We start from the raw sequence: 17,598 nt of genomic DNA on the forward strand, positions 1-17,598 counted from the left end.
TTGAGAAGTGAAAGATGCATCACACAATATTTAGAGGGAATTAAATATTTAAGGTAATTATGCTTTAATAAGCTGCAAACTACTTAATGAGCACTTGTCTCTGCCCCCAAGCTAGCATATCATTACAAGCTTTTATTTTAATTTCAATATGAACAAGAAATATTCTGGTGCTATTGCAGGCGAATCAGGAATATCCCAGTCTCTTTCAAGTGTAGTGAGACCATTCCTCACATTGTGGCTAGTAGAACAGTTATTATTGCTCACAAATCAAACTTAGGGTGGCACGGTGGCACGGTGGTTAGCACTGCCGCCTCACAGTGCCAGGGACCCGGGTTCGATTCCCAGCTTGGATCACTGTCTGTGCGGAGTTTTCACATTTTCCCTGTGTTTGCGTGGGTTTCCTCCAGGTGCTCCGGTTTTCTCCCACAGTCCAAAAGACGTGCTGGTTAGGTGCATTGGTCGTGCTAAATTGTCCCTTAGTGTCAAGGGGATTAACAGGGTAAATATGTGGGTTTACAGGGATAGGGGATAGATGCTGTGGCCACTCTATAGATGGCACAGTGGTTAGCACTACTGTCTCATAGTGCCAGGGACCCGGGTTCAATTCCTGGCTTGGGTCACTCTCTGTGTGGAGTCTGCATGTTCTCCCCGTACCTGCATGCGTTTCCTCCCACAATCAGAAAGACTGGTTAGGTGCATTGGCCATGCTAAATTCTCCCTCAGTGTACCCGAACCGGTGCCGGAGTGTAGCGACTAGGGGATTTTCACAGTAACTTCACTGCAGTGTCAATGTAAGCCTACTTGTGACACCAATAAAAAAACTAGTTTGCTTTTACAATCATGGCTATCGTGATCCAACCTTGGGTTACAGCTGAGTTTTATAGTCACGATACAGGAGTTTGTTATTAAACTGTGAAAGGTACACCAGTCTATCTTTATAACTACCAGATTAATCTTCCAGCTTCAAGAGCAACTTAATACAATGAAGCGGCAAATGGCCGAGAAGGAAGAATTAATTGCCACCCTGACTGCTGGAAGGTAAGAGCCCGTGACAGGCACGTTAAGAGTATATGTGAGTGTGTGTGTGTGTGTGTACTGAGGCAACATATAGTTCAAGAAAAAGAAGTAGCAGCAACCACTTGTATTTATACTCGTAAAATGCTTCAAGACGTTTCACAGGAGTTTGTCAAACAAAATCTGACACAGAGGGTGGGGTTTTATGGCCTCTCTCGTCCCGAAACTGTAAAATCCCGCCGGAGGTCAACGGACCTTCCCATTGTCCGTCCCTCGCCCGCTCCGATTCCTGTGGTAGGCGGAGCGGAAAAATTCCAGCCCGGGTCTATAAGGAAATATGAGGGCAGGTGACTAAAAACATAGTCAATGAGGTTTTAAGGAGCATCCTAAAAGGGGAAGGAGAGGTAGAGAGAGAGAGACACAGAGGTTCAAGGAGGGAATTCCAGCACTCAGTAGCTTTTCAGCTAAAGACACCTTCCAAACCCGTGACCTCCACCTGAGGGACAGGGGCCGCGGATACGCGGAAAAACCACCACCTGTATCTTCCCTTCCAAGCCATACGTCATCCTGACTTGGAAATATATCGGCAGTTCCTTCGCCGTTGCTGGGTCAATGTCCTGGAACTCCCACCCTAGTGGATGCACCTACCCCCTCATGGACTGCAGCGGTTCAAGAAGACAGCTCACCGCCAACTTCTCAAGGGCAATTAGGGAAGGGCAACAAAATGCTGGTCTAGCCAGCGACGCCCATGTCCTGTGAAAGAATAAAAAAGTTGCTACTGACGGGGGAGTAATTAAAATCGGTGATCCTCAAGAAATCAGACTTGGAGGAAGAAAAATGTCTCCGAGGGTTCAGGGTCAGAAGAGATGACCCTGGTGGGGAAGGACAAGCCCATGGAGCGATGAGGATAGAATTCTAAAATTAAGGCATTTCTTAACCAGGCTGTAAAATAGGTCATTGACCACAGGCGGAAAGGACTTGCTGTGAGTTCATAAAATCATAGAACCCCTACAGTACTGCAGGAGGCCATTTGGCCCATCCTGTCTGTACCGATCACAATCCTACCCAGGCCCTACTCCTGTAATGCCACACATTTACCCAGCTAATCCCCCTGACACTAGGGTCAATTTAGCATGGCCAATCAACCTAACCCGCACATGTTTGGGATGTGGGAGGAAACCCACGCAGACACGGGGAGAAAGAGCAAACTCCACACAGACCCAAGGCCGGAATTGAACCAGGATCCCTGGCTTGTGAGGCTGCAGTGCTAACCACTGCCCCACCGTGCCACCCCGTGGGGGGGGTATGGATAGCAGAGTTTTAGATGATGTCAGATTTACAGAGGGTAGATTGTGGGAAGCCAGCCAGGATTGCGCAGTAATATTCAAGTCTAGAGGTGACAAGGATGCGAATGAAGGTTTCAGTACAGGTGAGTTAAGGCAAGGACAGAGCTGGGTGATATTATGGAGGTGGGAAGGGGTGGTTTTATGTCTGTATGGAGTCTGCACATTCTCCCCGTGTCTGCATGGGTTTCCTCCGGGTGCTCCGGTTTCCTCCCTCAGTCCGAAAGACATGCTGGTTAGGTGTGTTGGCCATGCTAAATTCTCCCTCAGCGTAACCACACAGGTACCGGAGTGTGGCAACTAGGGGATTTTCACAGTAACTTCATTGCGGTGTTAATGTAAGCCTACTTGTGACACTAATAAATAAACTTTTAACTTCTTAGTGATGGTGCGGATATGTGATTGGGGGCTGATCTCAAAATCTGATATGACACCGGGGTTGCAGACAGTCTGGTTCAGCCTCAGAGAGTGTGGGTTGGATTCAGTGGCTAGGGAACAGAGTTTGCTGTGGAGACGACAGATTTCAGTCTCCCCAATATTTAGTTGAGGAAATTCCTCCTCATCTAATACAGATATTGGTGGCATGGTGGTTAGCACTGCTGCCTCGCAGCGCCAGGGACCCTGGTTCAATTCCGGCCTCGGGTCACTGTCTCTGCAGAGTCTGCACATTCTCCCTGTGTCTGCGTGGGTTTCCTCCGGGTGCTCTGGTTTCCTCCCACAGTCCAAAGATGTGCAGGTTAGGTAGACTGGCCATGCTAAATTGACCTTGATATCAGGGGATTAGCTAGGGTAAATATGTGGGGTTACGGGAATAGGGAGTGGGTGGGATTGTGGTCGGTGCAGACTCGATGGGCACTGTAGGGATTTTATGATTCTATTTGCAGCCTGGACAAGTTTCAGACAGTGGAGGAGTGGAAAGTGGGTGCTGGTGAGTTGGAGCTGGGGGTTTTTCGTGAACATGTGGAAATCGATGCTGTGTTTTCAAATGATGCCATCGAGGGGCAGCATGTAGATATGGGCATCACGGTGGCGCTGTGGTTAGCACTGCTGCCTCACAGCGCCAGGGACCCGGGTTCAATTCTGGACTCGGGTCACTGTCTGTGCGGAGTCTGCACATTCTCACCATGTCTGCGTGGGTTTCCTCCGGGTGCTCCAGTTTCCTCCTACACCCCGAAGATGTGCCGGTTAGGTGGATTGGTCATGCTAAATTCCCCCTTAGTATCGCAGGATGTGTAGGTTGGGGGGATTAGCCATGGTAAATGTGTGGGGTTACGGGGGTAGGATGGGGGGAAGGGCCTGGATAAGATACTTTTGGAGAGCCGGTGCAGACTCAATGGGCCGAATGGCCTCGTCAGCACTAAACAAAAAGAATAAGAAACAGGAGGAGGCCCACAATAGATCCTTGGGCAGAAAGCAGAGGTGACTGTGCAGGAAGGGGAAGAGGAGCTATTACAGGTGATTGTCTGGCTACTCTTGGGATAGATAAGAATGGATGTAGGCGAGTGCAGTCCCACCCAGCTGGGCAACACTGGGGGGACACTGAAGCAGGGTGGTGTGCCCAACTGTGTCCCAGGGTGGAGACAGGCTGAGGCGGATGAGAAGGGGTAGTTTGTCACTGTCACATAAGGTGCCCATTTGTGCATTTCATTAGAGCCGTTTCAGTGCTGTGCCTGACGGGAGCGACTCAAACATCGGAATTCCCGAAAAGATGGGCACGGATTTGGGAGGCAGTAGGATGATCAAAAATCTCCGGAGGAGAAAGAGAGGTTGGAGATGGGGAGGGGCTGAGGGTGAGGGAGGGTATGTAATATATATCTATATATATAGTGTTGCTAGCCCACTGCGTTCCTGCCCAGCCTGGAGCTGACCCAGCGAATAGACTGCAATCAGCAGCCCCCTCACCTCCCCCGACCCCACCATCATCACATTGAAATGAATAATTAATGGTCAATTAGGCTTGTTAGCAAATCTATTGACTGGGATAATCCACTGCCTGTTTGACATGGGCGGGAGTGGGTAGACCGCTTTTAATGTCCTCGATGAGAAACAACAGATAGGAACTGTGGAGGGAAGGGGGCACCTCATTCAGGGGGTACCCAGTGTGCATTGGGGCCACCCAGTGTGCATTGGGGCCACCCAGTGTGCACTGGGGGTACCCAGTGTGCACTGGGGCCACCCAGTGTGCACTGGGGCCACCCAGTGTGCACTGGGGGTACCCAGTGTGCATTGGGGGTACCCAGTGTGCACCGGGGGCAACACTCCCAAAGATGCCACCCCACCCCTCCTCCCTTCCTCATCGCCTGCCCTCCAAAAGCGCAACCCCCAACCTAGTGTCAGGAGAATTAGCAGGGTAAATATGTGGGGTTACGGGAATAGGGCCTGGGTAGGATTATGGTCGGTGCAAGCTCGATGGGCCGAATGGCCTCCTTCTGCACTGTCGGGATTCTATGATCCTCCAACCCCCTTCCCTGGGCTACTGGATCCCTCCTTGTCCTGAAAGTCTGGGACTTTCTTTTCTGTGGCAGCCAGTTCTCCATCCTGATCCGTTCCCAGTGCTGCCCATGACTGAGCTCTGGCCCTGCCGGGACTGCTGGACCTGCTGACCAATCTGATTAGTCAGCAGCACCTGAGGGCCAGACCTCCTCCCAGTAAGGAGCGAAAGTCCCACTCTCGGGTTAGTGTCGCCCACCCCCAGTGTGTTATAGAGGCAGGGCAGGGGCTGCGTTATGGCCTGTTGGGTGCTGGATGATTTTCTCCCTCTGTAAAATGCAGCCCGTGATTGCTACAGATCAGAAAATGATTCAGAAATATATTTTTCAGGCATTATTTCAATGGTCATGTGACCCCAGAATTGCAGCGAGGAGACCATATTTGGACATTCAGAATGCCGGTATTGTACAATCTCGCTCGTAAAATCCCGCCTGAGGCCAATGGAGAATTGCGTTCTGCACCCCTTGATTCTGGGGTGGGAAAAGGGGGTAACATTCCTGGAATGTGTGGAAAGGGCCTTCATTTTTCAAGCACCATTGCCGGAGTTTTACCGCCTTGCCCTCCCGAGGCTCGTAGGACCCTGCCCAAGGCCAACGGAGAATGCCGTTCTGCGGGGCGATTCCGGGCGGGCGTGCCGGCAAAATTCCAGCACATGTTTCAAAGCCCTTCACAGATGGGAATGTGGAGCTATAGAAATGCAGGTTGTTGTTGTTATAATTACTCTTGCAAAGCACTGCCTGTTGCTATGTCGGTAAACAGCAACCAACCGCACAAAGCAAAGTCCCACAAGCAGCGTCTGAAATGAATGGCCAGTTAATCCGCTTTTAGTGAGAGAAATTGAACACAAACTCCCTCCTCTTATTCAGGTCACGTCACTGGGTCTTTTGCATCCACCTGAAGTGCCAGGTTGGATCTCGGTTTAACATAATATCTGAAACGCAGCACTCCCTGAGTATTATACTGAGGTCTGGGGTGGAGCTCGAACTTGGGAGCGCCGCGGTAGGCACAGTGGTCAGCACTGCTGCCTCACAGCGCTAGGGACCCGAATTCAATTCTGGTCTCGGGTCACTGTCTGTGTGGAGTCTGTACATTCTCCTCGTGTCTGTGTGGGTTTCCTCCGGATGCTCCGGTTTCCTCCCACAGTCCAAAGATGTGCGGGTTAGGTGGATTGGCCATGCTGAATTGCCCCTTAGCGTCAGGGGGCTTAGCAAACTAAATACCTGGGGTTACGGGGATAGGGCCTGGATGGGGTTGTTGTCAGTGCAGGCTCGATGGGCCGAATGGCCTCCTTTTGCACTGCAGGGATTCTAGGATTCTTCTAGGATTAAACCCTTTGGTTCATAGGCAGAAATGACCCCAGTCGTAACACTTAACACAATGTAATTGATTATAAGCCTGTTATAAGCTGTATCCAGTAAGAGTTTTAACAACACCAGGTTAAAGTCCAACAGGTTTATTTGGTAGCAAATGCCATTAGCTTTCGGAGCGCTGCTCCTTCGTCAGATGGAGTGGATATCTGCTCTCAAACAGTGCACAGAGACACAAAATCAAGTTACAGAATACTGATTAGGATGCGAATCCCGACAACCAACCAGATCTTAAAGATACAGACAATGTGGGTGGGGTAACCTGTGCTTAATGCTCCCTCCACTCACATTGTCTGTATCTTTAAGATCTGGTTGGTTGTCGGGATTCGCATTCGAATCGGTATTCTGTAACTTGATTTTGTGTCTCTGTGCACTGTTTGAGAGCAGATATCCACTCCATCTGACGAAGGAGCAGCGCTCCGAAAGCTAATGGTATTTGCAACCAAATAAACCTGTTGGACTTTAACCTGGTGTTGTTAAAACTCTTACTGTGTTCACCCCAGTCCAACGCCGGCATCTCCACATCATAAGCTATATACTTCAGGGAGATTTGTGTGTTAGAACATAGAACATAGAACAGTACAGCACAGAACAGGCCCTTCGGCCCACGATGTTGTGCCGAGCTTTATCTGAAACCAAGATCAAGCTATCCCACTCCCTATCATCCTGGTGTGCTCCATGTGCCTATCCAATAACCGCTTAAATGTTCCTAAAGTGTCTGACTCCGCTATCACTGCAGGCAGTCCATTCCACACCCCAACCACTCTCTGTGTAAAGAACCTACCTCTGATATCCTTCCTTTATCTCCCACCACGAACCCTATAGTTATGCCCCCTTGTAATAGCTCCATCCACCCGAGGAAATAGTCTTTGAACGTTCACTCTATCTATCCCCTTCATCATTTTATAAACCTCTATTAAGTCTCCCCTCAGCCTCCTCCGCTCCAGAGAGAACAGCCCGAGCTCCCTCAACCTTTCCTCATAAGACCTACCCTCCAAACCAGGCAGCATCCTGGTAAATCTCCTCTGCACTCTTTCCAGCGCTTCCACATCCTTCTTATAGTGATGTGACCAGAACTGCACACAATATTCCAAATGTGGTCTCACCAAGATCCTGTACAGTTGCAGCATAACCCCACGGCTCTTAAACTCCAACGCCCTGTTAATAAAAGCTAACACACTATAGGCCTTCTTCACAGCTCTATCCACTTGAGTGGCAACCTTTAGAGATCTGTGGATATGGACCCCAAGATCTCTCTGTTCCTCCACAGTCTTCAGAACCCTACCTTTGACCCTGTAATCCACATTTAAATTAGTCCTACCAAAATGAATCACCTCACATTTATCAGGGTTAAACTCCATTTGCCATTTTTCAGCCCAGCTTTGCATCCTATCTATGTCTCTTTGCAGCCTACAACAGCCCTCCACCTCATCCACTACTCCACCAATCTTGGTGTCATCAGCAAATTTACTGATCCACCCTTCAGCCCCTCCTCTAAGTCATTAATAAAAATCACAAAGAGCAGAGGACCAAGCACTGATCCCTGTGGCACTCCGCTAGCAACCTGCCTCCAGTCCGAAAATTTTCCATCCACCACCACCCTCTGTCTTCGATCAGACAGCCAGTTACCTATCCAATCTGCCAACTTTCCGTCTATCCCACACCTCCTCACTTTCATCATAAGCCGACCATGGGGGACCTTATCAAACGCAAAGTTGCGCACTTTTTATTTGCTCGTTAGTTAGCTTTCGAGTGTCAGATTAAATATTTGGTATTTTTTTTCTCGGTGGTATATATAAAATATATTTGAAGTGAATAATTTTATGTAGTGCACCCAGTTTGATAGCCTGGCTTAGGGAACTGCAGTAAATCTTGGGTGTGATGTGTTAGACCAGTACCTGGGATCGATTGTGTAACAATCCAGAGGAATGATTATCCATATTAATATCGGTTTAAAGAAATTAAAAACTACAGCAGATAACAAAAAAAAAGTCACAATGGAGTTGTTACAAACATCAGGTCTACACCATTGAATTCAACTTCACAGGTCATTTTCTTAATTGCCCCTCAAATACCCTCTGAATAGGAGCTTACTTTTATTGTTGAATCAGTAATCTTGTGATCTGAGGGCTAGAACACTCCCTTTTTCTCTTCCAGCACCTTGTGCTGTTTCCAGAGCTAGTTATTCCCGGAACAGGTCACTAGTCTATCACCGGGGCTTCTAGCTTGAGGGGTGCCACTCCACATCAAGCAAGACTGGCCAGGAGTCTCTCCTGCTCTTATCGCCAGCCATTGGTGTGTTTGGAAGGATTTTGCAGGTTGACACTCAATCTGTTTGATCTGGTTACGAAAGCACCTTCTTTGGCCATCAATTCCTGGGGTGGAACTTGAACCTGGAGCTTCTTTATCAGAGGCAGGGAGTCTCCCACTGGGCCACAAGATCTCCATAACACATCCTGCACGTGTATTTCTCTGGAAGGTGGTCTGTTGGCAGTCTAGTGAGACAAGGCCAGGCGGTATTGCTGGTTGGTGGCAGAGCGGGTGTGGAGTATGGTGCGGGTGGGGGGGAGGTGGGTGGATACACAAACCCGCAACCTCCAACACCTAGAACAACAAGGTCGGCAAGTGCATGAGCGCACCGATACCTCAAGGTACCCTTTATGCCTTACCGCACCCTGATTTGGCTATATATCATCCCTTCGTGGTTGCTCATTCAAAATCATGGCACTCCAATTGTGGAATGGCCTTCGCCTTGTGGACCACAGCAGTTTAAGAAGGTGGCTCATCATCGCCATCTTACCCAGGGGCAGCTGGAGGTGGGCAATAAATGCTGGATGGCACAAGGGATGCCCACATCCCCAGAATGAGTAATTACAAATTGGTTAATTTTGCATTCAAAACATGATTGAAGAACACAGCGTTCAGTGAAACTTGGTCTATTTCCTAATACTTTTGGAAATAACAGGGTTTGTGCTGAACTCAATGTTCTGATATCACGGAAGATCTCGAAACTGAACCGATTGTTCCAAAATTAGTTGATAAGAGAGAAGCACAATTTGTGACCTACATCATCTTTGCATAGTCAGTGGCACTAATCTGTGTCCTAAACAAGAATTGGCACCTTGTCATCTAAGTCTATTTATTATTAGTCACAAGTCGGCTTACATTAACACTGCAGTGAAGTGACTGTGAAAATCCCCTAGTCGCCACAGTCCGGTGCCTGTTTGGCTACACTGAGGGAGAATTTAGCAATACCAATGCACCTAACCAGATTGATTCCCGAGATGAGGGATTTAGTCATATGAATAGAGATTGAATTGAGGGTCACCTGAGACTTTCAAAAGACATCTGCTCACGACGACTGGAATTTAAAAAATTGGGTAGGAATCCGGAATTCGAATGATCCCAACTTCAGAATTAATCTTGGTCTAGAATTGGATAAAGCTTTGGAAAGCTTTGGGCTTGTCATGTGAAGAGAGATTGAACAGTTTAGGCCTATACTCTCTGGAATTGAGAAGAATGAGGGGAGATTAAATTGAGGTATACAAGATGATAAAAGGTATGGATAAAGTAGACGTGGAGCGGATGCTTCCTCTTGTGGAGCATTCTAGGACGAGAGGTCTTAGGATAAGGGGTAGCAAATTTAAAACAGAGTTGAGGAGAAACTACTTCTTCTAAAAGGTTGTGAATCTGTGGAATTCGCTACCCCAAAGTGCGGTGGATGCTGGGACAGTGAGTAAATTTAAGGAGGAGTTAGACAGATTTTTAATTGGTAATGGGTTGAAGGGTTATGGGGAGAAGGCAGGAAAATGGGGATCAGGAGCATATCAGCCATGATCGAATGGCGGAGCGGACTCAATGGGCTGAATGGCCTAATTCTGCTCCTATATCTTATGAACTGGGAATCGAACCCAGGTCCCTGGTGCTATGAGGCAACACGCTAACCACTGTGCCACCATGCCATCCTTAAACCTGAATTTAATATTAGAGTGTAACATACCTGGAAACGCTTCTCTTGTGATTTCGGGTTTTTGAGCATTTTGTCACGGTTAGGTGTGGAGGTGGGGGATGGTTAGGTTCGTATATCATGTGTTTGGGATGAAGACACTGGCAGCCTCTGGGTTGAAGAGGGGACTGGCATACTAACAGGCTTTTTGGACTGATCGTTGAAGCTGCGTCCCTTCATCAGCGGAGAGAGCAGTAGCTGCAACTACCCTCCTGCGGGTAAATCTGGTGGACATTCACCACTGAGAAATTGGGATAACGGAATTCATGTGTGTGGTGGACCTCAGTTGTGCCTTTGTCCTATATGGACCACCGTTGTGTGTGCTTGTCATACCTGGACACATCCCCTTCCAGTTTGGTTCCTCCCCTCAGCACCTAGTATAAAGGTGGCTGTCTCCTCCCCCTTGTTCAGTCCAGGTTGGTTATTTGTTGGGATCTGCTCCTGATTCTGTTGTGAATAATAGCCTACACTTATATTGGCATATCGGTAGTCTTTCGCCTTATTGATAGCGCATCAATGTGTACGCAGCAAGTGTTCATTGACAGGGCCTGCGTCCCAGAGGGAGAGGGTAGCTCGATTGACCAGCCCATGAGCAGGGAAGGAGATGGAGGACAAGCTGTCAACTTGCACACAAGTGGCACGGTGGCACAGTGGTTAGCACTGCTGCCTCCCAGCGTCTGGGACCCAGGTTCAATTCTGGTTACTGTCTGTGTGGAGTTTGCACGTTGTCCCTGTGTCTACGTGGGTTTCCTCCGGGTGCTCTGGTTTCCTCCCACAGTCTGAAAGACGTGCCGGTTAGGTGCATTGGCCAGGCTAAATTCTCCCTCAGTGTACCCGAACAGGCGCCAGAGTGTGGTGACTAGGGGGATTTTCACAGTAACTTCATTGCAGTGTTAATGTAAGCCTACTTGTGACACTAATGGATAAACTTTGCCAAATTTGTGTGGAGTTTGCATGTTCTCCCCGCGTCTGCGTGGGTTTCTTCTGGGTGCTCCGGTTTCCTCCAAAGATGTGAGGATTAGGTTGATTGGCCATGCTAAATTGCCCCTTAGTGTTAGGGGATAGTAAGGTGAATACGTGGGGGTTACATGGGTAGGGTCTGGGTGGGATTGTTGTTGGTGCAGGCTCAACGGGCCAATGGTCTCTTTCTGCACTGTAGAATTCTATGACTCTATGAAGTTACACAAAGGAGGCAGGATCAGGTACCGGTATTCTGAATCAATTGTGAAGCCTGCAGTGAGGACTGACCTAATACTCAATAGTATGTTAAGGTTGGTCAAGGGAGAACTAAGACTGGGATGTTTACTCAGGGATTGTGTAATGCGTTATGTTGTTTTCTGTTCCATAGGAAGGATTCTGGAATTTAAAAAAAATCCTCATTGTTACAATATGAACATGGCTTGCATTTATTGCCCAAGCCTTAGTTTTCCTTGAAAAGGTAGGGTTGGTCTTTGACCTGTTCAAGAAGTAAGCACCTTCTTTATGTTGCCATGTCCTTGTTACCACCGGTGCATTTATCAGCTCTGCCTTACAGTGGGTTGGAAAAGCATGCACAAAGTCAGCACAGTGGCACAGTGGTTAGCATCACTGCCTCACAGTGCCAGGGACCCGGGTTCAATTCCGACTTGGGTAACTGTGTGGAGTTTGCACGTTCTCCCCATGTCTGCGTGGGTTTCCTCCAGGTGCTGCGGTTTCCTCCCACAGTCCAAAGACGTGTGAGTTAGGTGCTAAATTGACCCTTAGTGTCCCGGGATGTTAGAATATGAACCCGGGTCAGAGGAATTAGTGGGGTAAATATGTGGGGTTATGGGAACAGGGCCTGGGTTGGATTGTTGTCAGTGCCGACTTGATGGGCCCAACGGCCTCCTTCTGCACTTTAGGGATTCTAATGTGCAACTCTGGTATCCAAACCTTGCAGCAAGAGTGTCTTATATTTGCACCTTTGAGTCAGGCCCAGATATTAGGTTGCCAAATGGAACTGCTGAATAGGAGGGATAAGGCTGTGTCAACATGAGAGATGGATTGTAAACTGAGTGAATGACAAGGCCGGAGACAACATTTATAACAACCTTAGGGCCAAAGAAATAAAACTTTCAAAATGGCCCTGTAACTTTGATATTATGCCCCCGTATCTCATGAAGCCGTTTCACCTCCCCTAAGCTCCTGTACCACGGCAGGGCCTCAGGAGGAAGTGCAAGCAGGGTCATTGAATATTTTTAAGGCGGAGATGGGTAGATTTTGGCAAGGCAAGGGAATCAAAGGTTATTGGGGGGCGGATGGGAATGTATAACTCGAAATACCAAACATATCAGCTACGATCTTAATGAATGGGATTGCAAGCTCGAGGGGCTGAATGGCCTACTTCTGCTCCTGATTTGTATGCATGGTCATATGTATGGTAGGCTCTGGTTTGAGGGGCTGAATGGCCTCCTTTTGCCTCTAATTTGTCTGGATGTTCATAACATTCAGATTAAAGGGCCGCTTGGTGGCACAATGGTTGGCACTGCTACCTCACAGCACCAGGGACCCGGGTTCGATTCCCGGCTTGGGTCACTGTTTGTGTGGAGTTTGCACATTCTCCCCGTGTCTGCGTGGGTTTCCCCTGTGTGTTCTGTTTCCCTCCCGCAGTCCAAAGGTGTGCGGGGTAGGTGGATTGGCCATGCTAAATTGCCTCTTAGTGTCAGGGGGATAAGCAGGGTAAATATGTGGGATTACGGGGATAGGGATTGGGTGGGATTGTGGTTGGTGCATACTCGATTGGCTGAATGGCCTCCTCCTGTAGGGATTCTACGTGTGGTATGTTCTTTTTTTTAGATAGTACCTTCAAGATTTCATAACATTTCCAACTGATATACTTCTACTCATTTGCTTCTAAAGACTTGTTTTAGAAAGGAATAGTTCTGTGGTGTGTTCTGTGTTCATTTTGATCTGTAATGTTGACATCAGTTTGGTATTCAGGCACTGTAGCCAATAATTATTGTGTATTCATGTAAGCTTTATTCTTCTCTCATTGCAGGAGTTGGAGCAGATTAGAAACTCAAAAGGTGAGTGTTTGGGTTGAAAGTTGCAATTGACGATATTAGCAGGTTATTCAATGTCTGTTACGATTGTAGCTGATGTTACCACTGGACAGGTCAGATCCCAGGATGCAACCAGCTTGGTAGATCCCAACTTTCATTTTCAGTTTTGAAACAGAGCGGGTGGTTACTGAATGGAGTGACAGCAACTGCTGATGTACTCTTAACAAAAGAATAAACCATTTATTAAGCAAGGGAAGTTGAACTATAACACACTACTCCTTCACCCCAGCTACACCTTTAAAGATATATACAGATTTGTAAGGGTAAAGTTACAAAACCTCTCTTATATTCTAACGTTCACAATAAGTACACAGTTCATGTAAACCAATAGGTGACCTGTGACCAGACACCCCACACTCTGATACCAAGTGGCAGATGCCACCCAAACAACTTCTGAGGATTTCCCATCCATCCCCCCCACACTGTGGGACAATTGGTCTCATTGGATCTTCGCCTTTCACACAAGGGTTTCCAATCTCTGCTCTCGAAAACCTCACCTTGGAATCTTTTCCCAAATGACACTTTCCCCTGGATGCCTTCACCAAGGATCCGCCCCCAGGGTTTCAACCTCTCCATCCGATGTTTCTTTCCCTGGGTTGACACATGCATTCAAGTTTCACCTTCTAGAACAGGATCTGTTCTAGATTCCTGTTCTTGTTCCTAGATTTAAGTGTCTTCCTTTAGGACCTGCTCCTTGCAGTTCCCTCTCCCAGTAGACTGCTGACAACTTGGTATCGCCTCTGAGACCCAGGATTCACTTGAAGTTAACTGTTACTTGAACTTCAGAGCACGGTGGCACAGTGGTTAGCACTGCTGCCTCGCAACTCCAGAGACCAGGGTTCAATTCCGGTCTCGCGTGTCTGCACATTCTCCCCATGTCTATGTGGGTTTCCTCCGGGTGCTCCGGTTTCCCCTCACAGTCCAAAGATGTGCGGGTTAGGTTGATTGGCCATGTTAAATTGCCCCTTAGTGTCAGGGGGATTAGCAGGGTAAATATGTGGAGGTTACAGGGATAGGGCCTGGGTGGGATTGTTGTCGGTGCAGACTCGATGGGCTGAATGGCCTCTTTCTGCACTGTAGGATCCTATTCCAACTCATCCAAGATTCTTAGACTTATTTTCTTCAGCAACCAGTTGGAGAGAGACTTAAACTGCTCTCTGTCTCTCAGAGCAGAATCATCAACTGAAGCTGCTTTTGCCCCTTGTTGCTGGGCAACAGCATACGGCTTTTCTCTACTTAAGGGTCATAAAACCTCATTAAAATGCAAACATCATTTAAATGTGAGGCTAAAGCTCAAGTCTCCTTAAGACAGAGCTGCAGGAATATATTGAGCTTAAACTTAAACTTATGCCCAAAACACACACCTGCAAATATAAATTCCCAAAAACTATGGGTGGGATTTTCCGACCACGTGCTGCCCTAAGACCGGAAATTCCCACCTGAGGCCAACGGACCTTCAAATGGCCAACGGGACCTTGAAATGGCCCACTAAACTTTCTGTCCCGCTCGCTATGATTCCCGTGGCAGGTGGGACGGGAAAATTCTGCCCGCGCCTATTTCCTAGCATGTTTGTGTGACTTTACTCTCCAATTATATAACGCACAGGGAGAAGTGGTAGGGACACCTGAAACCCTGTTTGTCTGCCAGCACTAATAACAGACATTCTTTAGGGTACCTATTATAAGATGCTTTCCACATGTTCACGAAAACCCCCCAGCTCCAACTCACCAGCACCCACTTTCCACCCTTCCACTGTCTGCAACTTGTCCAGGCTGCAAATAGAATCATAAAATCCCTACAGTGCAGAAGGAGGCCATTCAGCCCATTGAGTCTGCACCGACCACAATCCCACCCAGGCCCTATTCCTGTAACCCCACGTATTTACCCTGCTTATCCCCCTGACACTAAGGGACAATTTAGCATGGCCAATCAACCTAACCTGCACATCTTTGGACTGTGGGAGGAAACCGGAGCACCCGGAGGAAACACGCGCAGGCACGGGGAGAACGTGCAAACTCCGCACAGACAGTGACCCAAGCCGGGAATTGAAACCGGGTCCCTGGTGCTGTGAGGCAGCAGTGTTAACCACCGTGCAAATCACGTCGATCTCAAAATAGGTAAGTGCTGAGCTGTTTAGTGACATTGGGCATTCACCTGTCAGGGTGGAGTGTGTGTAGCAAGTGAAGTTCACACAGTTTGTTTCTCCATCTTCCAGGGAACCTTTGAACCAATGGCGGAAATTCCACTCCTGCGGGAGCAGCTGAATCATTATCGGGTGTCGTCCGAGACAGTGCGGAGTGAACTGGCTGCACTGCAGGTCAAATATAAAAGCAGCCAGGCTGAGGTAATCGGGAATCCTGAGGCGGGAAGGGGCTTGTGTTTGGGTGTGAGATTTCTATTAATGTTCGGGAAAGTATAAAGCGTAATGATCAAATCATAGAATCCCTACAGTGCAGAGGGAGGCCATTCAGCCCATCGAGTCTGCACCGACCACAATCCCACCCAGGCCCCATTCCCACAATGCCATGCATTTACCCCGGCCAGTCCCTCTGACACCTAGTGGCAATTTAGCATGGCCACTTAACCCGCACATCTTTGGACTGTAGGAGGAAACAGGAGCACCCGGAGGAAACCCACGCAGACACGGGGCGAATATGCAAACACCACACAGACAGTGACCCGAGGCCGGAATTGAACCCGGGTCCCTGGGCGCTGACCACTGTGCCACCGTGCCACCCCACAGGTCAAGTCACAGGTTTTAGCCTGTTTCGACCCATTTTGCTTGTTGAGTTACACACATGCTTCCAGGAGTAGAGCAGGCTCGAAGGAGATCCACCAGGCTAATTCCTGGGATGTAAGGGTTTTCCTATCAAGAGACGCTAAATAGTCTGGGTCTGTATTCCTTGGAGTTTAGAAGAATGCGGGGTGACTTTATTCAAATATATAAGATCCTGAGGGAGCTTGACAGGGTAGATGGTGAGATGTTTTCTCTAGTGGAAGAGTCTCGAACAGGGGGACATCGCTACAAGATCGAGGGCTGGTCATTTAAAACTGAGGTGCGTGGACATTTCCTCTTCTGCTCCAAGTTCCTATGTTCTTCTCCACCCTTCTATCAGCAATGATGGAATATGTAAATGAGGAAGGAAATGGTGGAGAAAAGAAGGCTAATTGCTTGAGGGCGCTCTCAAAGAACAAAGAACAAAGAACAATACAGCACAGGAACAGGCCCTTCGGCCCTCCAAGCCCGCGCCGCTCCCCGGTCCAGGATTGAATCCTGAATCCAGGATCCCCGCCCAATTTTCCAGCCTATCTACATACCAATATCCTATCCACCGAGCTGTCCCTCACAGCTACGATGCTTTGTTCATTACAACCTATTAACTCACCCCCACCCCCCCATTCCAGACCATGTGATCTCCAGGGAGAGGCGAAAACCCAGAGTGAAAAACCCCAAGGCCAATATGGGGAAAAAAAAATCTGGGAAATTCCTCTCCGACCCCCTGAGGCGATCGAAACGAGTCCAGGAGATCACAATGGCCCTGATCGGAAAATGCTTCCCAACCCTAGTCATTTCCACTTCCACGAACACCATATGAATTCCCTGCCCCCGAGACAGGTTCCCAACTATCCGCAGTCTCGCTCTGTACTGGCACCAGCAAGATGATCATAGAATGAAGCCTTGAAACGAGAAACAAGGAACAATTAGCCCGCGCCGCTCCCTGGTCCAAACTAGACCACTCTTTTGTATCCCTCCATTCCCACTCCGTTCATATAGCTGTCTAGATAAGTCTTAAATGTTCCCAGTGTGTCCGCCTCCACCACCTTGCCCGGCAACACATTCCAGGCCCCCACGACCCTCTGTGTGAAATATGTCCTTCTGATATCTGTGTTAAACCTCCCCCCCTTCACCTTGAACCTATGACCCCTCGTGAACGTCACCACCGACCCGGGGAAAAGCTTCCCACCGTTCACCCTATCTATGCCTTTCATAATTTTATACACCTCTATTAAGTCTCCCCTCATCCTCCGTCTTTCCAAGGAGAACAACCCCAGTTTCCCCAATCTCTCCTCATAACCAAGCCCCTCCATACCAGGCAACATCCTGGTAAACCTCCTCTGTACTCTCTCCAAAGCCTCCACGTCCTTCTGGTAGTGTGGCGACCAGAACTGGACGCAGTATTCCAAATGCGGCCGAACCAACGTTCTATACATCTGTAACATCAGACCCCAACTTTTATACTCTATGCCCCGTCCTATAAAGGCAAGCATGCCATATGCCTTCTTCACCACCTTCTCCA

General features: G+C 48.4%; 1 protein-coding gene across 2 annotated transcripts in view; it reads left to right on the top strand.

Moving 5' to 3' along the window:
* The window catches only part of ccdc170 (coiled-coil domain containing 170), a 93,166-nt gene that overhangs the window by 10,635 nt on the left and 64,933 nt on the right, over positions 1–17,598 (top strand). The window contains exons 2-4 of one of the 2 annotated variants that reach the window (XM_078230285.1): positions 962–1,038; positions 13,237–13,264; positions 15,516–15,644. In XM_078230285.1, coding sequence (XP_078086411.1) covers positions 962–1,038; positions 13,237–13,264; positions 15,516–15,644 — 234 coding nt within the window. Of the gene's footprint in view, positions 1–961; positions 1,067–13,236; positions 13,265–15,515; positions 15,645–17,598 lie in introns of those variants that run through there. The other variant, XM_078230286.1, reaches the window with a different exon arrangement.

The sequence above is a fragment of the Mustelus asterias genome, chromosome 15 (assembly GCF_964213995.1).
Source record: "Mustelus asterias chromosome 15, sMusAst1.hap1.1, whole genome shotgun sequence".
NCBI classification, from domain to species: Eukaryota; Metazoa; Chordata; class Chondrichthyes; order Carcharhiniformes; family Triakidae; genus Mustelus; species Mustelus asterias.